This window comes from Phasianus colchicus, chromosome 10 (assembly GCF_987193195.1).
Source record: "Phasianus colchicus chromosome 10, bPhaCol1.hap1.1, whole genome shotgun sequence".
NCBI lineage: Eukaryota > Metazoa > Chordata > Aves > Galliformes > Phasianidae > Phasianus > Phasianus colchicus.
The window spans coordinates 10086769-10112459 of NC_143445.1; the positions used below are offsets into that span (position 1 = coordinate 10086769).

A 25691-nucleotide genomic window follows, 5' to 3' on the forward strand; every position below is an offset into this window, starting at 1 on the left:
TTTTTGTAGTACTTCACAAGCTGAAGAAAAGAGTAATCCAAATGGATTCTAAATGATGTTCTTCAATCTAATGCTTCTAATGTGACTAGAGGACAGCACTGAAAAGACCTGGACTTCTAATCCACAGAATCATAGAATGTTTGGAGTTGAAAGAGACCTCAAAGATTTAACTCCACTCCCCCCTGCTATGGGCACAGATATGTTCCAGCATACCAGGTTGCTCAAAGCCCCATCCAGCCTGGCCTTTCAACATTTCCTGGGATGGTGCATCCACAGCTCCTCGGGGCAGCCTGTTCTGGTCCCTCACCACCCTCTGAGTAAGGAGTTTCTTCCTTGTATCTAAATCTACCTTTTTTTAATTTAAAACCATTATTCCTTGTCCTTGCTACACTGTCCTGAAGTGTCTTTGTACATGAGAATTCCATTGTTTATGGGACAAGCACACAAAAATCTTGGCAATTTTAAGGAACGTACAGCTCAAAGCTATGACTTTAGCATAATATATATACAGTTACAGACAGGTTTTGAAACTGACCCTCGTTTTGTGAAGTTTTTTTCTGAATTTTTCTTTGTACCATTTGCTAGACATTTGTTAGCTTGCTTTTGCTTCAGAGCTGAACTGTTTGAATCTTTAGAACACCAAAGCTGTATGAAAGAAATCATGTGCCCAGAAACTTACCATCAGAAAAGAATATCCTATCCAAAGACTTCTCCAGTTCATTGGGCAGGGAGGAATTGACTGATCTTGGCTGTGAACTGCTACTGCTTGAGCTGGAGCCTCACATACAGCACATCTGCTTATGTATGGTTGTATTTCTTCTTCAGAAAGTGGTGTCATTGGCAAGGGAGCAGCACTTGACAACCAGTAGGACTTATCGTTTCGGCTGGCGTAGTAACAAACTTGGTTGATGTTACAGTAAGCAAAGGGCATGGTATTAAACACAGGAAGACAAGATCCTGCCAGACCTGAAAATAGTAAGAATGGAAAACAACAACAAAAAGATGAAAACTTGAAAATTTTGTCACTTCTTTTTAGGTATGTTGATAACAATCTTCTGACCAACATTGCAGCAAAACGACAGGTCTTGACAGAGGTTATGTCTTCAAGTATTTTAAACCTCCCAGGCTTCCTACAAGAAGTTATATTATATTATAATATTAGTTATATTGTAAACAAACTATTTTTAACCAATCTGAACCTTCTTTTCTTCAATAACGTTGAATAGTGTTGCAATCTAGCATTTAAACGTGATGCAGTTTCTTACCATGGGAAACAAGTATAACAAATTTTGTAGCTGTGCCAACACTGAAAAATAAATTGGGCAGGAGGTGGCAGCTGGCTTAAGAGGAGATCAAAACTCATCAGAAGCAGTAGGGGAAAAAAAAGCTAATTCTGATAGATAGAAAACTTTTGTGAAGTATGACAACCTTTGCTACCAGTGCATTAAGCTGAAATCTCAGCAGTTGTTTAACTTCGTTCTGACAAAGTTTCACAGACTCTCAAAGTGAAACTCTCCTAGAATTCAATTAAGAATAGTTTTGTGATGACCTATGTAGTTAACACTGCAGTTCTCTTGTGTCCTGATCTTTGTATGAGGTAGTATTTTTCTCATGCCCAAAAATACTAATGTCTTTTTTTTAACAGAAGTGATGTTTCTATACAGAAGCCAATTTTGTTTACCACTGGTAATATTCCATACTAGTAATAATACATGATCTAGAATACCCTGAGTATGAAAAATGCCTGAGAAAAGAACCCACTGCTCACAGGGAACAAGGACTTTATTTTATTTGGATCATATTCTTACTGTTTTTATAAGACATTTTGTTACCAACTGTGGTTATCCTAGGGATTGCCAAACATCTAATAGTGAAAGTGACACTGCTATAGTAAAATAAATAAATAAGAAATGTTCTTTTAACTCTTAAATATTTTTTTGTTCAGCCAGTAAGGATGATCTTTTCTCCTAGTAGATTCTTTAGCTCTTGCAGAACAAGATTACAACAATTTAGAAAATTACTTCTATATGAACTACAGCCAATCAGTTTTTTAGGTATATTTAGTTAACCCTAGTCTGAATTGTTTATGCAGAAGAAATGTCTCAAAATTCCAGAAATAACTATCCTTGGCAGACATCTGGTTTTTTTTGAAAGCAAAGAGATAAAAAATTAGACTCGAGAACAAAATTCTGCTGTATATGATAAATAATTTTATTTGCAAAGTTTATTTATGCTAACTACAACCATCTAACCTAAGCAGCTATTTTTCCCAAGATGCTCCTGATCTAGGAGAATCTCTCCAGTGAGCCCAAAGACAGCCCCAAATGGCTAGCCAGGATGGGTGAAGCAAACCACTACTAATTTTGGAATGGTTCCGTGTTGCAGAAAATAATTAATTTTTTTACTGTGCTCTATTTGAGTTGTCTTCCACTGTGTAGATCATACCATCCCTAGATCTTATCCAGAGAGAAATTATCATATTACTACAATACATACCAAGATCTTGGTTATGAGCTTTCTCTTGTCCTTCCAGGTACAGCAGACTATAGCCAGTCCATAATTTTGGCATCCCCTGTGGACAAAGTGGTTCTCTGTCTGACTGACTATGAAGGACGAGCAAGAATCCACTTGAAGATCTAATATGGGGCCCTGGTGGTCCTGGGATACCAGTCTGGCCAGGTGGACCTTTTTGTACATAGAAGAAAAGGTAAAGTGAATTTGTTTGCAGGAATATGTAGCTAGAATGTTTCTCTTTTACTGTATTTTAGTGTTCAACAAGGGGTTTCTGGCTGAATCTAATACTAATTTCAGAGATTGTCACGGGCAATAGAGACACCAGTAGACTCATGTTATCCTTGTTATCAGAGAGAAAAGAACTAAATTGTACAGAATGTTTCACAGCTGGCTTTTCTACTGTGTCTGTCTTGTACTGCATGGATCTTTGCCTAGGAAGAAATGATCTGAGGTGGTCAATGATCTTCCAGACTTAGTCATGTGGATTGCTTTGTCTGGACTGAACTGAAATCCCTGCAGTAACAGTCTGTGCATTTTCCTCACATGTTAAGCTGGTAACTTATTAGACAGTTGTCACAGCAGAAATACAATTTCAATTTCTCGGACAATTGCGCTCGTAGCCCTGACTCAGAGTTGCATACCTACTGATAAATGACATTTAAGCATGTGTGGTTGATTGCCTGATTGATCACAGATGCTAAGATAAATATTCTTTCAAGAGGCATTTCTTGTGTTATGGTGATAACCAGAAATGTCACTATCAGTGCTTGAACTGAGGCAGAAAGAAGTGTCAGTTTCTTGGATTAGAGGTGGATGTGTCAATGTGTGAACTAGTGGAGTAAGGAGAACCTACTCTGTGCATCCTGCATATCTCCCCCCAAAAAATAATGTGACTGGGTAGCTGCAGCAATAGCATGGATAGGAAATCCAACACTTCTTGAGCTGCAACTCCTGCTGAGTCTTTAGAAGTTTTCTTAATTGGAGCCACCACTATCAAAGAACATCAGCGAAGTTATTTTCAAAATGAAGTTGACGTATCTGCTTATCCCATTCCATGGCAGTACATGGACAAGAAAAAGAAACCATTTTTACCTTGTGGTCCAGCGTATCCTTGCTCTCCCACATGCCCTTGGTCACCTGGTGGTCCAGGTGCTCCTGGTAAGCCATCTTGACCTGGCAGGCCACATGACCCTTCTTCACCTTTCCTTCCTAATAAATATGAAGTATGTACTCTCCCTTAATATAACTCCTTTTAATGTTAGTATGTTGTTCAAACATAAACAGTATGCAAAAGGTCAGTAAAGTGTTATAACTCTTACTGGCAGGCCTTCATCTTTTAGGACTTGATTCAAAGCCTTTAAACTTACTGAACTTCCTGTGAAGCAATGCATGTATTCAAGTATTAATAGAAAAGAAAGAGACAGTTGAACTGGATTACATCCAGTGGGGAAGAGCAAAGGCTTTTCTATATTTCTCACATACAAAAACATTTGTACTCATTAGCAGATAATAAAGCGTGGTCAAACAGTAATAGATACCTCATACGTAGGGCACAGGTAACAATACTCCTCTGACTACTTTAAATGCAGTCTCAACTTGTCAGATGTTGTTGCAATTGACAGTGTTTTTCCAATTTTTGTGAAAAACTGTTTTCTATCACAGGAGTTGGTTATAATTAATAGTGCATGCTTTATTCCTTGCACACTATACTATTTAACCTGCAGACTGGTTTTTGAAGCTGCTATACAGCATTTAACCATTCCCCATGTTACCTTTTTGTTATGAAAATTGGAAACAATTGAACAGCTTTTCAATTTCTGTGTCATGGCTGTTTTACCAAGGTTCAAGTGCACGGAAGTTTTAGTAATATACCCTGATTCTGCCAGTAAAATCTCTGTTTCTGATCTATGTAGCTTTCTCAGCAGGGACGTTTCAAATTCTGCTGTGTTAATGAAAGAAAAAGCATTACTAAGTGGTTTTCGTACAAACCAGTGCAAATACATATCATTGCACTGTCTGATTTTACAGAAACTGTTTTAAGGATGTATAGAATGAAAACAGCAATTCAACTTAGAAACACCTTCTGGTTGGCAAATCAATTAAGCTGTATAAAATGATATAGTTCACTGAAAACTGCCTTATGCTCACTTTCATGAGAGCAATGACCCCTGCAGGGAATCTATTGGGAGCACATGATGGATTTTTTTCCCCTCTTGGAGACATGGTATGTTCAGTGCAGTTACAACAGCAAACTTGCCCAAGTAAAAAAAAAGTCTCAAACTGTAGGGGGGATTCTACTACCTAAATTGCGGGCATTACATTTAGATACAACCTATACTGAAGACACCACACAGATTTGCTACAGTTTTTCTGTGGAGATGGTAACTGTTGGAATCATTGGTACATCTTTTTAGGACTTTGGTTAGTGTAGCATGGTTTATGAATCTGTGTTTTTCTAAAATTTAAAGATGTGTTTAACATCTGAATATAACCTGTCTGGGCCAAACCACCAGTTAATATTAAATGGTAGTGGGGGTTCTAGGCACTGCTTTTTATTTGTTGGTAAAAGGAAAAATACCATCTGAAGAATTTGTTTTTCTTAGCAGTTTGTGATGTTTTGCTTTCTGTGGCCTAGGAAAAGAGGAATGTAGTGTAGGCAGACTCAAGTAGCCTGGTTTAGCCATGTTGGTCTATCATACTCAGCATTAACCAACACACTACCTCTTTCTGCAGACCATTTAAACCTTACCTTTTAAGGATAAAAGGTAGAGAAGGTGCAGTGACCCTTTCCAATTCCCCATCTAAATAGCTGAAAATAGGCGTCTAAGATTTTAAAACACAAGCTTACCTGGGGGTCCAGGGTGACCTATTGGCCCTGGTAATCCAACTGAACCATCATCTCCTCTATGTCCTGCTTCCCCAGGAGGCCCTGGGATTGCAGGACACGAGTCATCCGTTTTTCCTGGTTCACCAGGATCACCTATTGTGTGCAATATGAAAGTAAATTAGACTAAATGACATTAAAATGACAACTACAAAAAAAAAGTAATAGCTCCCATGTAAAAAATCAACATACCTGTTAGTTGTTTTTGATATTCAAGTGCATGCTTTAATATTCTAAAACATTGACCTATGCTCCCTGCTTTTAATTTTAGTCTTTAAAGAATGGCATTTAACAGCATAGCATGGCAAACGTGTTAGCAGGTGTATGCTAACTGATATGTTTCAAATATTTGGTGTGCAGTTTGTCTTAATGTGACCCAAACTGATCTGAGTTGAAGTATCAAGTCTACTTAACTTCAGCTCAAATACCTTAGCACATGTAAACATTTACAGTACTTTGCTTATTCTGTGACTGTAAAACCCTCAACAAGGAGGCAAGAGGAAGAGAGCTCACTCTTCTAGCCCACAATCTCCATTTATAGTAGTAAGAAAGAATTGACACGTTTATCTATTGAAAGTTACCAGAAGCTATTGGCTATAGCTCCTGGTATTTTGGAACAAAATCAGTTGTGTTGGTTTAGGCAGATTAAGAGCTCAGTTTCTATCCATACTGATTCAGTCTAGGATTCCAGGTTTTGGTTAGAAAGTATCTAGTGTGGTATACCCCTCCAAAAAAAAAAAAAGTACAACTAAAAATGTGTTTAATTTGAAGCAAAGGTATTTTGCATGTTTAACTGACATCATGGCACAAGGCTTCTTCTCAGTGTAGTATTATCACGATATACTTGGAAGCACAAACTGTTTATGTGAAAAATCTATTAGCACTATGTTGTTGTGGCATTATCTACTCTTCCTAGCAGCCAAGCCAAAAAATACTTTCTTATAAGCGTATAACACACCTATACACAAGGAAATCCTTATGAACTATAACCAATAGTCATCAACTTACCTATGAACCCTGAGGGATGTGAAAAATGGAATGCAGATTTCAGCCATTGCAGTGCAAGTGGAATCAAATTTCAGACATGCAAATAGAGTAAAGAGTGGAATGAGAACTGAAATCATTTATATGAGGTGACAAATACAAAATTCAGAAATCTTTACACAGCTCAAAATAAAGAATGAAATGAGAACTGAAATCACTTATATGAAGTAACAAATTCAGAAGTCTTTACATAGCTCAAATGAAAAATCATTTAGATTTTTTTTGAGTTTGCTTAAATTGTATATATACAAATAAAAATTAGTAAGATTGTTTTATGTATGAATACAAAGATCACAAGTTTCAATTGAGTGGCAATGAGGAACAAGACTGTAAGTACCCGTGGGACCTTTAGGACCAGGTTTTCCTTGAAAACCTTGGTCTCCTGGTTGTCCTACAGCACCAGGTGGACCCCGCGAGCCATGGATTCCCATTGGACCTGGAAAGAAAACAGTTGTGCAGATGTGTAGTTGCATTCCAAGGTGAACATATAAATAAGATGTCTGGCTGCTTGAGTAACAAAAAAATGCTTGAGACAGCTCAACTCTGTTGTCTTGAAAAAAGTAATGCACCCTTTATCTCCCTAGTCTTGAAGTGAAGTAAAGTTTGACTTTCCTTCTAGCAGAGATTGGAAGGGATTTGTGTAAGTAGGGTTTCTTTGTGTGGAGGAAGCAGAATATTTAGAACCTGCTTTTGAACTTTTAAGGAATCTGTTGAGAGCCCTAAACTACTGCTATGGGAAAGCTGTGAGACACCTAGTTCAGACACATTTGCAGCTAGATTTCTCTAGACCCCTGTAAACAGAGACAAGGCTTGCTTTATCTTGGAGACTCAGGTTTTAGTTCAGAATCAAAGGTTGGTAGGGGAGTCTTTCAGAAAGTTGCTGGAAATAATCTATATGAATCTGGCTACTCTAGCCTTTTTCCACTGCTCTATCTTATCTGTAGGTAAAAGGGCAGAGCTAAGAAATTTCCAGTATACCCTTGGCTACAGCAGAGTCTCCAATGGCAATCCCAAGGCTTCATGTATAAGGCTCAGTTGCACAGAGCTGGCTATAAATACACCTGCTAGTTAAAAACATCTCAGATCATACCCTTTGGACCTTCTCTTCCTTGATTTCCTGGAAGACCTCTGGCTCCTTGTAGCCCTCGGTGCCCAGGAATGCCTGGTGCCCCTTGAATACCGATGTCACCTGGATCTCCTCGCACAAAGACAGTCTCTCCAGGAGGACCAGGATTCCCAGGCTGACCTTTGGTAAAACATAAAAATAAATTCTTACATACACAAAGCATAAACATCTAATAACAGTTACTTTCCACTGCTATCTACATTTATTTTTATTTTTTTCCACTGGAATATAGGACAATCCTTGTGTGTTTTTAGAAATATTGGCATTGGTCTTTCTCCAAAGTGCTGTAAAGAAAACATAATACAAATAGCTCCCAATACTGGATTCTGTTCCAACAAAAGGTGGCAAGTTGATACCTATATTGAGATGATGTTTATTTTTCTCTATTATAGTGTCACTTATCCTTCCATCTCTTCTCCTATTTTAGAATAGGAAGTAAGGCTTTGGACTAGGTAAGGAATGGGTCAGAAGAACTGAAAAAAGCACTACTTGAGGACCATGGTCTATAGGAAGAAGTGAGGTCTGTATAAATTCTTACAAATGAGTTGCCAGTTTTAGCTTTTGCAAGGCTGGATTTAGGCCGGAAAGTTTTTCACAACATATGTGAAAAATAGGCGGGCCTCATAACATAGAACAATGACTTCTATGCTTTTTCCTTGAAAGAGATGCCAGTAATCTTACTGGTTTGCTTCTGTGGAAATCAAGATATGCTGTAGCAATAGGACTTCTATGGAGTTACAAAAACACACCAGAAAACTGAATGTGGAGATCTGTATTCTTGCTCTGGGGATCTATCCAGTGTTCACTTCTGTTTATTCACTGAAGCATTGATTAATTTCTTTGTTCCTCATGTGCTTTTATATGTTTATCCACAGGAAACAAATCAGTGACTCGTAACAGACTGAGGGGCTTTTTACATTAATAAATATGAAATTTTTGGCTTTAAGTACCTCTGATGCCATCTAAACCAGGTGGTCCTTGATCACCTGGAAGACCAGGAGGAGCGCTACTGGGAGATGGTCCCCTAGGTCCAATGGGTCCAACAGGTCCTCTTCTACCTACAGATCATGTTAAAACAATCACACAACAGCAAGGGTTTCTTTTAAGATTACAGAGATAAGTTACTAACCAAAGGAATGATGATATGTGATGTCAGAGACATAGAAGTTGTGTATGCTCTCACTTGTGTATTGAATATACCTGTGATTGGGAAGACATTTTGTGTCAGAAAATATTTTATCTTCACGAACTTTTAATGCTTTCTATTGAATCTACTTAACTAAAGAGCACACTTACATATGGGCATATTGCCACAAATAAGCTTTGCTCTTGAGTGCTAACAATCAAGGAAATGATAAAAATGTAAGATAATGGAGGACTAAAAAATCACTCTGCCTAGCAGCAGGATAAGTAGTCCCAGATTGTACCTAACAAAAATGAGTTCAGCCTTTTTCTAAAAATTTTAGTGAACAAAATAAAGTTTCTGGACGTAAACCTATTTTTTTCATGTGTAATCTGAATTTTTGCAAATTAAGTGCCCTCATATGCGGCAGGCAGGAAAGGTTGTTACCATCCTCTGCATAACACTTCTGTAAACTAGCAGGTGATGTGCATGTGTTGTACTCTGCTGCCTTATCTTTTCTAAATAATAATTTGGTTTCTTCTATTCTGTGTTTTGACTCCACCCTTCCATTTACTCTTAAATTACTTTATACAAAATAAACTTTAAAATAAAATTGTCAAAGCAGTTATGCTATGGGAGTTATGCTATGTGAGGCCTTGACAATTTCATGTCAAGCAGTGTAATATATCTTAGAATGAAACTTGTCTCTTTTTTTCAACCATTCTGTTCACAAACAGATTGAATTAAGAAAAATGACTGTATTCACTTTGTCAGAATTCATATCAGTTAGATTTTTTTTGATACCATGCCAAGGTTTGGTAGAACAAAACTGATGTTTTTCATCATGGAATTGTGGAAGCTGGAATGGGGCTCTGGAGATTTTCTAGTCCCACTCCTTCCTCAAAGCAGGGTTGGCTAGAGCAGCCTTCACAGGACTGTGTCCAGCTAGGTTCTGAATGTGTCTTTTGCACAATTTTTTCTTATTTCCATGCAATTCCTCCATCACCAAGCTCTTGAATACTCATAGCAGACTTGTGATACAGTTCCATCTTGCATTTACATTGGAATAGATTTGCTTTATTTCTCTGACTACCAGCTGTTCTGCACTCTTTCTTTAGGTACTTTTTTTTCCCTGGGAGGCAGCTCCACCTAGCAGTTTCCTGAGTCTGTCCAAGTCAATCATCTTTTGTTCTCCTTCTTTCCTCTCCTGTAATATAAATGCTCCTAATAGGAATTACATTAGTGAGACAATCTCCTTGCATGTATTTGTGTTCGTGCTAATCAGGGGAAGAGCTTGTATGAGCTTCACTTCATCTCTGCAAGGCACCACTGAGGAGAAAATCTTTTCTTACCTGGGAATCCTGGGAATCCCCTTTCTCCAGGGGTGCCTGGAATGGAAATACCAGGCCATCCAGGTTCACCTCTCTCTCCTTTTGGTCCAGGTTCTCCTGAGTATCCTGGGCGCCCTGTTTCACTTTGACCTTTATAGGAAAAGAGTTATGTACATAAAGCCTACAGTGACTACAAATACAGTTGTGCAGAACAGAAACACCATGTGCAGATGTTCCTCTATGCAAGGATTGCCTAGCATTGTTTTGCTGGTTTTCTCTTGGCCAAGATGGAGTTTTGTTGAATCTAGTCCTTATTCATCTATTTCAAAGAAAGTAATATTTGCTTTATGGCTCTTCTTCAGGATTTATTTTATATAGCATCATTGTTACCTATAATTTGAAATATAAATGGGTTACAGAGTCCTACATTTTAGTTTTCTCTTAGTATAAAGCCATAAGTATTTTCTGTTCTACGTGGCTATTTCCATTCTTTACCTGGAGCTCCTGCAGAACCTTTTTGACCTTTTAGTCCATGCAAGCCATCCAGTCCAGGCAGTCCAGGAAGACCTAAAGAGGTATGACAGGAATGAAGGGGTACCACAGCAATTAAAAGTTATATATTTTTTGCTGATATGTTCTGGACCAAAGCAGGACATTTCCTGAGTTTGATTCCTATTGGCAACTGAAGGAATCACATTTCACCTCAGTGCAATCATCATGGAAAGGAAAGAGTAAAAAGCCTGAAAATAAGCACCCATATATCAAAACAATCAGAAAACATACACTTTTATCCTATTTCTATACTGCAGCTAGCAGCATGAAACTCCTGTAAACTGGAACTTCTTTACATCTTCTTTCCAAATATAAATTCAATTTAACCTAGCTGCATGAAAAAGAAGCAAAATTTTTACCTGTCTTATTTTTTTCTGGTCCTGCAGATTTCACACAGGAAATCATGCTGCTTTATATCATGCTACTGCAAAAGTTCTTCAAACAGCACAAAGTCTTTGAAAACAACAGAATTTAGACATCTGTAATTAAGGTTTGGGTATGTGATAGCATTCAGCATCTTTGTTGCTATCAGTGTTAACTAGATGAGCAGATCATAAGCTGACTATTTGTACTAGTTGAAAATATTTTTTTCATTATGATCAGAGCTTTTTTGAAAATTGATAAAAACACAGTGAGTAAAGAATACAGATAGCATCTTAATCTTTTTGTTTCATTATTGACCGAATTTGAGATTGTTAACTTCTTGCAGCGGAAGGTAAAAAATCTCCATGTCATCAGCATTTTATTGTTTCCTAAGTTGCATATATGAAGTCTCAAATAAGAAGATGTACACTTATCAAATACAACCTGCAGACTTGTCTTACAATGCCACGCTGTCTCAACTTCAAACCATAAATATCTGTAGGTGCACTTCACTTAATCTTAGTTAATTCATGGTTCATTGACAGGCACTCTCATAAACTGTCAAAAAGTTGAAATTTTATTTTGTGCAAACACTGCTGAAGGCCAGTCAAGTTATTTGCCTGTTTTATTGTAAATTCTGTAGAACTGAGTAAAAAAGTCTGATTAAAAGTCCTTTCTCATCCTGATTACTATAGTGTTGTTTCTTGAGAAATAAATGATGTCATAATGCTCTTATCCAGGCAAAACCAGAATTTGAAACTGCACTACTATTTAAACCTGGAGCTATCATAAATTAGAAAACACAGTGAAATCAATTGTATCCTGTAAGTTTCTAACTTAAAATTGCTGAATACTGTGATCTTTGATGTTTTCTTATTATACTTTGCTTTTTGTTTAAAACTTATGGGGCGAGGGAGAAAGTAGGGGGATCCTATCAGCTGGATATTCACCTGAGAAATGAGAGTGCAATATTTAGGTCTCTTAATCATGCTAAGGATGTACCTGGTGATAGGAACTGATTAGACAATGGGTTTCAAATACTTCAGACAGGAATAGAATTGGGATGCTTTTCCCTCCAGAGCAGGACAGCCTAGAGTGAATATTGGTCTTCAAGCAATTGGACAGTACTGTTAGAATTCCTGACAGTTTTCCACCTCTACTGATTCATCTCCCTATAAGGTACGACTCTCAATCCTGTTTCAGTGGTGTTTTTTTTTCTGCAACTCTGAATTATATTTTTCTGTCTGCTTTTTCCTGTTTAGCCACTTCCTGGCTTAGAGGATGGAGGTTCTGTTTCAGTTCCTGTGTCTGATCCCAGCATGTCCCACAGCACACACATCTGCTGTATATCCAGAGCATGAATCATAGAATTTATTGCTTTACTATAGACATACAAATGGAATTATCTCTAAATTTCTAAGACAGTCAAATGTTTCAGGGACAATTCACCACAGGAACAGTGTCAGGAATGCCCTTCATCAAATAGTTCACCTGCCAAAAGTGAACATCCTTAGTTCAAGTAGGTCACCAGGGTTCTTAAACACACCATAAATAATAATCCATATCTTTGTTCTCAGAAAGAACGTTCAATTACTTTTGTAAACTTTAACAAAGGAGTGGGGAAGAAAACAAAACAAGCAAACACCAGTCTGGAAAAATTTAAGTTCAGAAGGTTTAAAAACCTGCGAGACATGGGTAATGCAATCCATTTATTAGTATGGGATACTACTAATCCCACCTGTAGTACATCCTGTGCCCTTAATCCATTGCTCTTTAACTTTTCATGAAATTTTAACTTTCAATCCTGTCTTCTGTAGCCTGTTTTTATCTTGAGGACGTTCCCATTTTTCAAATTTATGTGAGAATTGTATTTCAATCTGGGGGATTTAATAGCAGTGTTTTAAAACAATTATGAACTACTAACGCCGTTTGGAACCCAGGCCACCATTTAAAATTTTTTGATCTTTAGTTTTATTCAGTCACGATGGATGGCTTGGCTTACTTGCTTTCCAGGGAATTTCTGGCACCTTTGCCAACAATCCATTATAATATCAGCACTTGTATTTCTAGCTTTTTGGATTGCCGTTGTTGCACACTTCTAGGTGCAGCTGAATTGGCTGACCTATGTATGAACCACCACTTCTGCATTTTACAGCCCAAATCAACTTTTACTTACACAAGTAATTCTGCTCGTGTTCTTAATATTGCTTGCTTTGTAAAGGATTACTCATACAAGTAAGGCTTGCCATACTGAACCCTTAACCTGTAAAACTATGTCTGTAATAAAAAAAAATGTTATGCTTTGGTAGAAGCCCTTTAACTAAATGTTTTAATCTAAAAGCTCTTCAGGCACAAGACAATTAATATAAATGAGAGACAATTATACTAACAAGGCTGTGTCCTTAACAGTGAACAGCCAATTAACCATTTCACTTCTAATACTCCCCATATTAATAAAAATAGCGTATGATCTATGTTTTCTAGTTGAAGTGGAATACCTATTTTATTCAGTTTTCATTACTGAGTATAATTTCAAAGGTATTTTTGACTTTAATGGCAATATTTGGGATTCTAAGGCAGGCAACTTGTTGTCTAATTAATTTCTATTTGGAACAAAACTTTTCCCTCTGCAGCATGTGTTTATTTATGTTTCCTTTGCAGGACTTGGGATAACTTCCATACAACAGAAAAGTCTCTGAGCTCTTATGGCAGGAAGAGTCCATCCATTACCAAGAAGTTTACAGCTTTTTTCTCTCAATTTAGATATCCCTGTGATTGCAGACTTTTGCCTTATAGAAAATATGGTTTGCAGCAATTAAATGCCCCTTTGCAGATTAAACACTAGCAAGAAATCTGTCACAACAGTTTAAACCAGCTCTGCAAATAATCAAAAATTTCCATTTTTCACTTAATTTTCCAGTATTTTGAAGGAAACCTCAATATCATCTTAGCCTGAATTTGTAGTGAATCTGTTTAGCCATTTATCAGTCTCATGTTATTTCTGTGTATCTGTATAAGCATCACTAATGTTCCTCTTGCTCTGAAATTGGTTATGAACTAAATTATTACATAGTGCAGAGAATGTGCAAAGTTGATTATCTTTCTTTATAATGTATTACTGTAATCTATAACTTCAATATTAATATTTACTATCCTCAGAATGACATAATGGTCTGCCACAGAAAACACTGTATAGATGAATGTCTGTTCAATCTAGAACTAATGACCATTGTGAAAAGCATAATATAGAATCTGGGGAAACCTTTTCTATGTAAAATCCCCCCCCCAAAAAAAAAACAAATAAACAGTTTTTAGGAAATCAAAAGAAAACCAAATTATCTTATGATTACAATTTGATGTAGACAAAACTGCCCACAGCAGTTTGCTGTTTTTGTTAGAGTAACAGTGGCACTCCATGGTGAAAAGGCAGAACACAACTGAAGCAAAAGCGGAACACCTGAACCAATGCAAACACCTTTTTCTTTCCTTAACTCCCACTATTGGTTTCATCAGCAGAGCCAGAATCTGTTTCTACTTTCTTCCTTATTCATTTTAATGTTCAGTCTAATTTTGTGAGGCCACATCTGTTTTTTTTTTAAAGGTCCCCAAAACTGGCTTAATATTTTTAGTTATTTAGGGGAATGCAGAACCAAAACATGCTTGTGTTAGACCTTTTCCATTTTCATGCTAAAAGAGTAGCAATATACGATCCTGTCCTATAACCAATAGGTTCTGTATGCTATTTACCTTTTCTACCTTGTGACCCAGTTAATCCTTGCAGCCCTGGAGGTCCCAAAATCCCATGTTTCCCTTTTTCTCCAGGTTCTCCTGGCAATCCTGGAGGACCTGTAGCTCCTGAGGAAAAGAAAATATGTATCCTTGACTACAAAGTCATTAAATGAAGATTTTTTTTCCTTAAACTATTCAGCACGCTACATTGTTCACAGGTACCTGAAAGCATGTGGGAATATCTGAATAACTGATGGATCTTGCTCTCAGGCTCTGAGCAAACTCTACTGGCACTGTCCAGATATACTGAAAGACCCTTCAGTACAAACTTCCATACCACCTATAGCCTCCTCCTGCCTCTTCAGCTGTGCTTTCTTGATCCCTACCTCTTTTGAGCCCTTATGTCATGCCATTTTTTTTTTTTTTTTTTTAAACATTGGCTTTACCTGGAAATCCAGGTATTCCTGGGTATCCAGGCTCGCCCTTGGATCCTGGTCTTCCAGGTTGTCCTTGGATACCTGGTGAACCTTTCTCACCTGGGAATCCACAGAATCCTTAAAAAACAAAATAATAATAAAATCTTGAAGTCTCATGTATCAAGTTACCCAATTCTTCATCTTGTGGTATGCTAAAAAAAAAATAATATCTAAATGTTTGGTAAGATTTTCCTGAAATAGAAAAGCGTTTTCTCCTATTGTATAAGATTGTTATATCTATTTAGCAGCAATAAGTTATGCAGCTCTCTCTGATATCTGAAAGAGTAGAAACGGTGAGTAAGAAGCAGACAAGTATTCTGGAAGGTTTCAGGATATTCATCAGTGTTGTACTAGACCATACCAGACTACACCTCTTATGTTTGTGATAGCTGTGTTACACATTGTGGTGCTTCTCCATTCCCTGGGTTTATAACTCTGGAAAATATGCTTTGTACAGAAAGCAGGGCTCTCTCTCCACTAACAAAGCTTATAGAAAGTTTCTCATGTTCAACTTTTTTTTTTTTTTTTAAATTAGAAAGAAGTTACCTGGTAATCCTAGATCTCCAGGAGACCCTTTTCGACCTTGTGTACCAAGCAGAAGAGTTGGGTCACCTCTCTTTCCTGTTAAGGTACAGTGACTTTCATGTGGTACAAATATTTTCATCTATGAAAACAATGCTGAACAGTTTTGTAAAATCAGATCATTTACTTATACATTATGTATCTGTTATTATTAGTTATGATTATTAGTTATAACTATAAAAGGGAATGAGAGAACACAATGAAAAATGCTTTGGCAAATGGAAATTATCTGACAGCTCAGCCTATCTTGAAGTACAAATTCATTTGTGTTTGATAATTGCTGCCAATGTTCATGTAAATTTCCCACTATGGGAAAGGAAAAAAAAAGAGAACTTTTCCAATACTGACAGCATATACTGAATATGAAAGATATTTCCCTATAATACTTTATTAAAAACAAAGAGCTCCTTACATATGTTTGTGAGGATTTGCATAATCAATGCAGCATGAGTCCATTTATAAACACCATTTAATGGGGTCTTTAAGCTAGCACAGTTACTTCTGTGCTAAAACTCACATTTAGCACAGTTCTATCCTTGCAATTCTGTAATATCTGTACAGATTGTTCTTTTTTTGGGGGGGGCGGAGTGGAGAAATGAGTGATATAAAAGTAATTGTGAATCCCTCTGTACTATTTTTAAAAACTACATATCTGTCTAATAACAAATAATTGCAATTTGTCTTATTTGATTTGACTAGTATTGAAGATGCACATATGTTTTTACTTGCCTTTTTATGGACTTTTGAAACTCTATGAAACTTGACATAGATTTATCTTCTAAATTAATGAACTATCTTATAATGAACAAGCTGTTAAAGAAGTAACGTGTCGAAATGCAAGTTTTGCCTTTCAGGCATGTCAGATTTCTCTCTAATTATATTTATGTTTGAATTATGTTCACTTCTGTCTTCTATTCCTGTGTCTAGTAATTCCTTTCCATATATCAAAGCATATATATCACAACAGTATGTTTTTTTTCAAAAGCATATTTATATCAACTCATTACCTTTAGGTCCTTTGGGGCCTGTCATTCCTGGGTTTCCAGACATTCCTGGTAAGCCAGCATCACCCTGAATTTTTTTTTTTTTAAGAGCAAACAACAAAAAAAAAGTTTGGCTTGATGTATGACACATGTAATAAGAATTATCTGTAAGAACATTTAGTTCTTTTACACTGGTAAACAGATTGGGAATCAATATGAACAGCAAAACTGTATCTTAAACTCAACAGAAAAGCATCCTGTCTTCATTACATGTCTAACACTGACCATTAACACTTCCAAAAAACTGTACATTAGAATTACTAACAATTTTGAAATTGTTTATGCTAATGCTTGGCTTTGCTTTAACATCTTAAATTCCCCACAGGTGGTTTGAGTAATTTAATTTAAAAGGTTCTGCAATGGTGTACCAAATATCATTGTACTTTACCCCCACTTTACTACAAACATTAACCAGAAATCTGTCATGATGTAACAATCAAAATATAAGGATCTATTTATTTTTCCTTTTAAATAATCAGTAAAACAGATTCTCTCTTCAAAGAAACATAATAAAGGGCAAGACAAGCGAAGATATGTCCTTGTACCAAACAGCAACTTCAAGTACAATATGAGTATCCACTGTCTTATTTCTTGGAGTTGGGAGAAATATACATAAAGTCCAGGACTGTCATTTCACTGTCACTGTCACAGACCAGTCACTGTCACTTCAATTTACCTGGTCACCTGGTAGTCCTTTGAGACCTGTAATTCCTTTAGAGCCCTTCAGTCCTGGGAAACCACGGGATCCTGGAAATCCCATCAGTCCAATGTCACCATGGTCACCTGGAAGTCCTGGGGCACCGTTGTGCCCTGGAAATCCTGGGGCACCTCTGAAACCTGTATTTCCTTTTTCACCTGAAGTTAATTGCAGAATAAGATAATGACAAATATAGTCAAACCATATTTTGAATATGGCTCTGCTTTCACACTTTGTATATTGCCTTAGTAACTGCTCAAAGAAACTAGCCTGCTAGGGTCAGAGTCTATAAAAACAGTAAGGTAGCTAGATACTACTGCAACTGTAAATCCAAACCTACGAAAAACATCAGTCAATTATGTAATGTACAATGTATGTTTGTGTGCACAGCTTTATTTTATGAACTTACCTCTTTCACCTCTAAATCCATTTTCACCAGGAAACCCTGGTTCCCCCTTTTGTCCTTTCTCAAGCCGAATGTTAATGCTGCCACCATCTCCTGGAAGCCCTCTTTCACCTTTGAGCCAAATATACGTAATATAAGTAAATCCTTTTGTGTTACAGGACCTAAAAATTAATTTTAGCAAAGTCTTCTTTACTTCTGAAAGCCTTTGAATACTAATGCAGACTCCAGTTATTTGAGAAGGCTCACAGCTAATTTTCTTTTGCTTGTTTTTTAGTTAAATCAGTAGTAATACAGCTCATGTTAAATCAGAATTATTCCCTACTTGTCTGAAATAAGGAAGATGGCAAATATACTGTCTATTCTACAACGTACTGTCTGTGACCAAGTACACTTTGGAGATTGCTGTTCTTTCTCCTGCATTAATATGCAGATAATATGACATAAAATTTGAAAAATCTAAAAGTTTCAGATATGTACAGGAGAAAATTCAAGGCTTGTTTATATGAGTTATCTTTATGTATCATTTGATTTACTGCTGTGAATGAATCTTTGACATTAATTTTTCTCCAGTCAGTTTTCATGCACACATAAGGACGAAGAGTGGATTTAGTATCTCTGAGAACAAGTTAAAAAAACACTTACAAAAACAGAAAATATAAATCTATACTAAACATGGTCTTAACAAATACTAGTCGTAGTAGTAACAAAATTATAGAGTGAAGCAGATTTGTACAAACCTTTCATTCCCATATCCCCACATTCTCCACTAGGCCCAGGTGGACCCATGTTTCCTTCTTCCCCTTTTACACCAGAGATTCCCATTGGGCCTTGTGTTCCTGGGAGTCCAGGGAATCCTTGGGGTCCTTGAATCCCTTTGCTTCCTGGTAATATTAAATATTTTATTTACAGACTCACTCTGCTATATTGTTGCCATCACATTCTAAAGAAGAGTATAAAGCAAAAGGTAGAAGGTTTACAAGGATTCCTTAGGAAATCAGCAAAGCTAGAGAGCCAATAATTGGAGCATAGCTTTGTGCCAAGATTAAACTTGTCAGGAAATCTAGATTGCCTTGAAACAAACATATTTCCCTTCCCAGCCACCATCTTCATACTTAGCATACTTAGTATGCCTACTACTACAGAAGCTAACCCTCAAGGTAACTGATACTGCAAGTTGGACTACTTATGTTTTTTTTCCTTTGCTTTTAATATTCTGTGACATCTAGCCTTATTTTAAATCTAATTTTACCTTTTAATCTGCACTTGTCTAACTAGGTTAGTCTCGCCTTAGTGCACTTAGAATTCTGGACTGAGTATTTTTCTGTGAATGGTAAACAACATTTTGATCTAAAATGAATGTAAATTTGTTATTTTCATACCAAAGTAGTTTTCAGGGTTTTGGTTTTTTTTGGCACAATTTCTCACATTTTCAGAAGGGCTAGACATAATGTGAAACTATTTATTCACTCACTTATGAGAATATGTTCTAGATACAGAATACAGTCCCAGACTGCATTAGTAAAGGAGATAGTCTGCATGCAATAAAAACATTGTTCTCATTATGACATATTTAGCAACAAACTATCAAAAATAGCAAATTATACACCAAAATATGTCAGTGTTGTTTAACAAACAAGGTGCCACAATGCATCAAAGTGCATCTTTCCTCTACTCCTTTGTTTTTATTTTAATAGAAAGAGCGAAGGATGCTATTATTACTGCCTCTACCTTGCTGCAGGGTCTTATTCTAGAAGCTGGAAAGGGAAGAGGATGCAAAGTGTCTCATATCTTCAAAAGCAGTTGAGATAGCTTCCCAAACGAGAAATGTTATGGATGAAGTGATGTGCGGATGTTTAACGTACCTGTTTGACCTGGGAAGCCAGGCTGTCCTTTATTGCCTGGAAGTCCTGGAATGCCTCGGGACCCTGGAGGACCTGGGGGGCCCTGTGAGCCAGGAGAGCCCTTGAGACCTTTGGTTCCAGGTGGTCCAGCTAGGCCCCTGTCTCCCTTCTGACCTTTATAGCCTGGTAAGCCTGTGAAGAAAATATTTACTCTATAAGCATAAATGCTTGTAGAAAGAATTCAGCAATTGTATTTTAACAGTATAACTCTAGAGTATAAATTTGAAATCATCAAACATGGCAAAATGACTTAGAAACTTTGCCACCATGCCGGAGTCCTGCCTTTGCCTAAATTTTCACTTGGAATATTTTGTTTTCTTATACTTTTTAGGAAAGAGAGATAGAGCTAGAAGCTCCCTGCGAAAAATCTCAACTTTTTGAGAATTTTGAGTATTTTGAGAATGCCAAGATCCCTAAGGACTTTTGACACACGTCTACTAGTTCACCTTAACTAGCACTTCAGCTTAAGGGTGAAGAAGATAACTTTATCTCAGCAATGCCAGGAGCTCAGCTAAGCTACTCAGGACAACAGAATAAAAGTCAATTAACTTTTCTGTTTATTATTTGACAGTGAACACATTAATATTTGGCTAGTTAAGGTATTTAATAAAGTAAAAAGTTAAAAGTATTTATGAGAAAGAAAGAAAAGTTGTGAGAAATCTGAGATGAACATTATACACTCCTTGAATTACAGGAAATGTACAAAATAATGTACACACCCACTGATGAGCAGCTGTCAGGGAAGTATTTGTCATGCTAGTCACAAAAATCATGTTAAATCCACTACAAAAGATGTGTAAAGCTTACAAAAGTGAGGCAACCTGATGAATGTCAAATACCTTGAGAACCTGGCAGGCCTATGACACCTCTGAGTCCAGGTGGCCCTGGTAATCTTGTGTCACATGGTGGACCAGGGGTGCCTGGACAGCCTGGTGCTCCGATATCACCTTCTGGGCCCCTAAAACCTTTAGCACCTGGAAATCCTGGGGTCCCAGGGTGCCCTGGAAACAAACAAAAATAAAAACACTGTAAAGTCTTTCAATTCCATTACTTGTTATCCATAATAATTTCTACTTTAATTTTGAAATAATATGTTGTTATTGGAATCTCTTACTTATCCTACAGCTTTTGCACAGTTTGTGTAAAGTGATGTTTATCTGCAATTTAGAATAGGCTGCTGTGGAGTGCTTCTTTCTTTAAGAGTAAATACTAATTCAGCTCTCACCTACAGGTGAGTAGGGCCTTTATGCTGCAAAAGCTATCTGTCTGATGTGTAGAGTAGTATGAAGGGAGCTTACTGGCATGCAGCAGCAACATGGTCACCATTATGAATGCAGGTAAGAATAAGGTATCAGTGCTGATCTTACACAGACTTTTATATTTGAATACATGGAAATGCTTCAGAAAAACTCTTTCATACCTTGAAGCCCAGGAATGCCTGGATCACCCCTTGCTCCTTGTGCACCAGGAGGTCCTGGCAGTCCCCTGTTGCCTGGGATTCCTGGAGGGCCATATGTAGTATCACCTGGAACACCCTTCTGGCCATCTATGCCAGGTGGACCTGGAGCACCATTTTTACCATCAATGGTAGGTCCTCTTTCACCTTCTTCACCAGGATCACCAGCTGTGCCTCGAAAGCCTGTTGGTAAGATTTTTAAATTCAGATAGGGCAGAAGTAGTATATTTTTTAATTCTAACACTCTGGAATATTATAAATCATATTTAACCAGAATTACATTATCACTTTGCCAGGAAAAGTAATATTACATAGTAATTTTCAGATTTCTCAGAAAGGGACAATGCTTTTCTCAAGGGCAGCATCTATCTTGTGTACTGTCATTCTTATCAAGATCAATTCCTTTGCTATAACGGCTCTAGTTAGTCTCAGTTTTCTATGAGAATTTATATAAACCAAAATCATTTCCTCCCTGTACATTGAACTTTGGGTTGCTGCAGTACTTGCTGGAGGAAAGAGTGAACATTGGTAAATATGCCCCTTCTATTAGCTTTACTTGAAATATACTTCTGTTTTACACAGTAGCTACTTTACCCTGTCTGTATGTATTACAGCTTGACCAACAGCTATCCTCAACTGAGAAAAGTAAATTCACCTTCTGGTCCAGGGATTCCTGCTCCTGGCCTGCCTTGCTGGCCTTTTGGCCCATCAAAGCCACTTCGTCCAGGAAGACCAGGGAGTCCTTTTAAACCCTTTGGCCCTGGAAACAGGAAGAAAAGATGTAAAAATCCAATAGAACTCTAAAATTTGTAATCTAAGGGAACAGTATTTTGTTTCTATCTTGTGCTAAAATATGTACTTGGAAAACAAGAAGACTCATAAACCTTTCAAGCAAAAGTTGCCAACCAAGTCACAAACAAATCTATGGCTTCTGTTTTTTCAAATGGACTTGTACCCTATTACATTAACAGCAGACTTCAAATTACCCAAGTAACTTGTGTAGGAAAATAATATATAATATTTTAATAGCACAGGACATCAACCTAGTGAGTTACAGTTGTCAATGCAAATTCTTCTGTGCTATACACTTCTGGAATGGCACAGTTGAACTCAATATGCTAATCTGTGTTGTCTCATATCATTTCCTGTGTGCAGTTAGTTACCATTCACTGTACTCACATCAGGGAGTTGTGTGCTGAAGTGATAGCTTGAAAATCCAGTATCCCTGTTTGTTCTGATCATGATTTTCTGTGGTGTCTCAAATGGTTTAAAGTTATCAAAAGCAACACTTGGCCAGTTCCTGGATGAGTTATTTGAATTTAAATTAAGTTGAACAAGGAAAGTAATAAGGGCTCAAGTGCAACATGTTCTGAACTATGTCATCTTAGAAATTACAGCCTTGAAGCATATTTTTGCCTGGTATACATTTTTTCCTGTTATCTAGATGCGGATATTCCAAGTTCTATTGAGTCTAGCCTTTATTCACTTATGTGTCTCATGTCGTTTAAGTGAAGCAGGACAGAGTTTCAAGGTACCTTCATTTAGTTGCTCCTATGAAAACAGTCTGGATACCTTTTGATCATGCAAACTGGAGCTTTCCAGCCCTTGGTTGTAATAGATAACTATGTATCTGTACATTTGCAGTTCTACATTTTGAGATATGTATCTGCTGAAAAACTAGAGTGCTTAGTGTATCTTTGTAGGATAGCTTCTTTGTTTTTTTAATTACAAACTCCATTTTTAGTTAAAAACTCAATTTCAACTAAAGATAAGATTCCTCCATCTGTAAACATACCTTGAACACCTTTAAAACCTGGGGGACCTGGGTTTCCAGGGTATGGTGATGTTATACACACAGTGTCACCTGAAGCAAAGAGAAGAAAGAAAATGGCCTATTTGATTTTAAAATAAATGTAGTCTGGACATTTACAGAAACATTTCTGTGGTACTAGCCAAGTGAGCAAAGGTAAAGAGAGAGGGTTTTTTTTACGTACATCACTACTGCCATATTATTAAGGTATGATGAAGAATCTTAGTGCATTTTTCTTGCCAATTATTTTGTACAGAATATTGTTAATGATTCTAATCATTACAACACAGTTGTATTCTGTAGGCAGATTTTTGTTTTTCACTTTTGTATTGGCAGAAAGGTTTCTTTACACTAGCCTCTATTGTAAGAAAGAAATTATATGTACGTTTGATTTATACATATTGATATCAGTGAAGATTTCTTTGGTAGGGAACACACAAACAGACCATGTCTTAAGTATGAGTTGTCTTTCCTGTTCCTTTAGAAAGAAGCATGGTCCTGTAAATCCTTATAAATAGGAGTATTCTTCACTCCAGAAAGTAATTCCTCTGGTAGTGTACAAGTAGCACACTGCAGGCTCAAGCCCCCTTTAGATTCATATTCTTACCAGTACTTGCTGGTAAGTATGTGACCACTGAGCTTACCAAAATATTTAGCTGTAAATGACTTACACTGTATATAATGCATCTGAAACTGTAATGGATGGTACCAAACATGTATTTAGTTGCTTAGTTCTTAATGTAAATATTTAAAATTACCTTTCTGACCCTTTGGACCAGGCAGCCCAATGTTACCATCATCACCAAAGTCTCCAGGGGTACCTCTGACTCCTGGAGGGCCAGGAAACCCCAAACCAGGCAATCCCATTGGTCCTCTTACTCCGGGGAGTCCTGGAACTCCAGGAAATCCTTTATCACCTGGTACTGGTACTCCAGAATCACCCTAAAAGAAAACAGCTGTTGACAAGAAATAGCATGGCCTAACTCCTTTCCTCTCTTTGATTATCGAAAGCCACAGTAGAAAATTATCTGAGAAAACACTGTTCTACAGTCAAGAAACTACATGGGCGACGTTATTAGTTTAAATAATGAAAAACAATAGGAACAGAAGGTAGACTTATTCTTCCTAATCCCATGATATTGATCCAGTATATGCATTAGATATATCCAGAAGTAACAAAATAAGCAGTAGTACTTCCAAAGAAATTTTTTCAGTGATACTATGATTTTTAATCTAGGCTAATAGAAAATGATAAAAGTGATTAATCTGCTATGAATTTGGAGTAAGATTACACTTTTCATTAAGATATAGTCCCTTCTTAAGACAAAATGTTAATCCATGTAGAAAAAAATCCTGAGAAAGTCAAACGTACCTCGGCTCCTTTTTCCCCAGGCAATCCTAAATCCCCATCTCTGCCATCATTACCTTTTTGGCCTGGAAATCCTGGAACCCCAGTAGGACCTCTTTCACCTTTTATTCCTTAAAATAATTTAAAAAAGGAAGTATAGTATATACAGTGTGTTTTCCTTTTTATTATCTGCTTAGGTAAATACTGGATAACCATTCATTCTATCCAGCTCTGTGTGATATTTTTCACTTCTTGAATTTAGATTTCCTGAATGTGGTAGTTTGGGTTTAGGAAGGCAGCACGTAGTTGGATGCCTCATGAAACAAATTTGTTTCTTTAAAAGATGTGTTTACAGGCATCACTAGAATGTGCTTCTGTGCATATTATATACAGACTGAAAACACTGCACTATTTGAAATCAGTTTTATCCTTGATTTCAGTCAATTCAGGATATAGTAATGCCATACAATGCAGAATAATTGTACCAATGTTTCTGAAAGGTCTTCACTGTTTTCTTACTTTTCCCCCTAGATTTCTCTTCTACTGACATTTATGAAAATGCAATTTTTGAATAAAAGACAATAAAACTATTCTAACCCAGGGATTAATTTTGCTACATCAAGAAATTCTTTGTAAGCAAACAGCAAATGTTTTGCCCTGCTCTAATGTCTGTAAATAAAGAGAGACCATCCTTAGCTAAACTAACCTTCTCAAACAATAAGATGGATGTCGTCTTTTCTGAATAATTAAAGTATAATTTGTAACTCAGCTTTATCATCAGATTACTGTAATTTGTTTGTCTGTCTTTTCTGGTTTTGCAGATCATACCGTAACTGACATATGATTCTTCAGGAGGTGACTTTTATATAATAATATTTCTTCTTACTTTCACAATAATTGTTTTTGCAATACAGGCCTCTGTAAGACCTTGGTTAGCAATCACAAGACATTGAAAAAGCATGAGTAATAACAAGTTTTTAAATTAATAACAACCTGTTTTTTGGCTCAACTATAAAGTAAAAAGTGTAAAAAAAATTGCATTGACCTTGTGTTGAGTAAGAAGAAAATGAAAGAGTTTTTATCAAGAAAGCAGTCTGGATATACATGACCTCTAGGCCTCTATAACTTGCCAAATTAATGACTTGAAGATTAGATTAATGTGTTTGTCTTGCTCTACTGCCTAAGTATTGTATAGGAAACAAAAAGGCTAAAGATAAAATATATATTTACCTTTTATTGAAACTCTTCCTTGGTCACCCTTCTCTCCTTTTTCACCATGTTGTCCCCCAGGACCAGGTGTCCCCTT

General features: G+C 36.8%; 1 protein-coding gene across 1 annotated transcript in view; it reads right to left on the bottom strand.

The window, feature by feature from the left end:
• The window catches only part of COL4A4 (collagen type IV alpha 4 chain), a 63941-nt gene that overhangs the window by 2025 nt on the left and 36225 nt on the right, over window positions 1-25691 (bottom strand). Inside the window, exons 22-46 of the mRNA XM_031596353.2 lie at window positions 25616-25688; window positions 24410-24516; window positions 23796-23979; window positions 23023-23091; window positions 21883-21987; window positions 21192-21410; window positions 20611-20772; window positions 19733-19903; window positions 18608-18751; window positions 17874-17981; window positions 17444-17622; window positions 16732-16795; window positions 15689-15763; window positions 15113-15220; window positions 14685-14792; window positions 10518-10589; window positions 10044-10172; window positions 8519-8626; window positions 7533-7688; window positions 6780-6878; window positions 6407-6415; window positions 5363-5494; window positions 3607-3723; window positions 2497-2685; window positions 680-966 (exon numbers count right to left, since the gene is read on the bottom strand). Of these exons, the coding sequence (XP_031452213.2) occupies window positions 680-966; window positions 2497-2685; window positions 3607-3723; window positions 5363-5494; window positions 6407-6415; window positions 6780-6878; window positions 7533-7688; window positions 8519-8626; window positions 10044-10172; window positions 10518-10589; window positions 14685-14792; window positions 15113-15220; window positions 15689-15763; window positions 16732-16795; window positions 17444-17622; window positions 17874-17981; window positions 18608-18751; window positions 19733-19903; window positions 20611-20772; window positions 21192-21410; window positions 21883-21987; window positions 23023-23091; window positions 23796-23979; window positions 24410-24516; window positions 25616-25688 (3174 nt within the window). The remainder of the gene's footprint in view (window positions 1-679; window positions 967-2496; window positions 2686-3606; window positions 3724-5362; window positions 5495-6406; window positions 6416-6779; window positions 6879-7532; window positions 7689-8518; window positions 8627-10043; window positions 10173-10517; window positions 10590-14684; window positions 14793-15112; window positions 15221-15688; window positions 15764-16731; window positions 16796-17443; window positions 17623-17873; window positions 17982-18607; window positions 18752-19732; window positions 19904-20610; window positions 20773-21191; window positions 21411-21882; window positions 21988-23022; window positions 23092-23795; window positions 23980-24409; window positions 24517-25615; window positions 25689-25691) is intronic.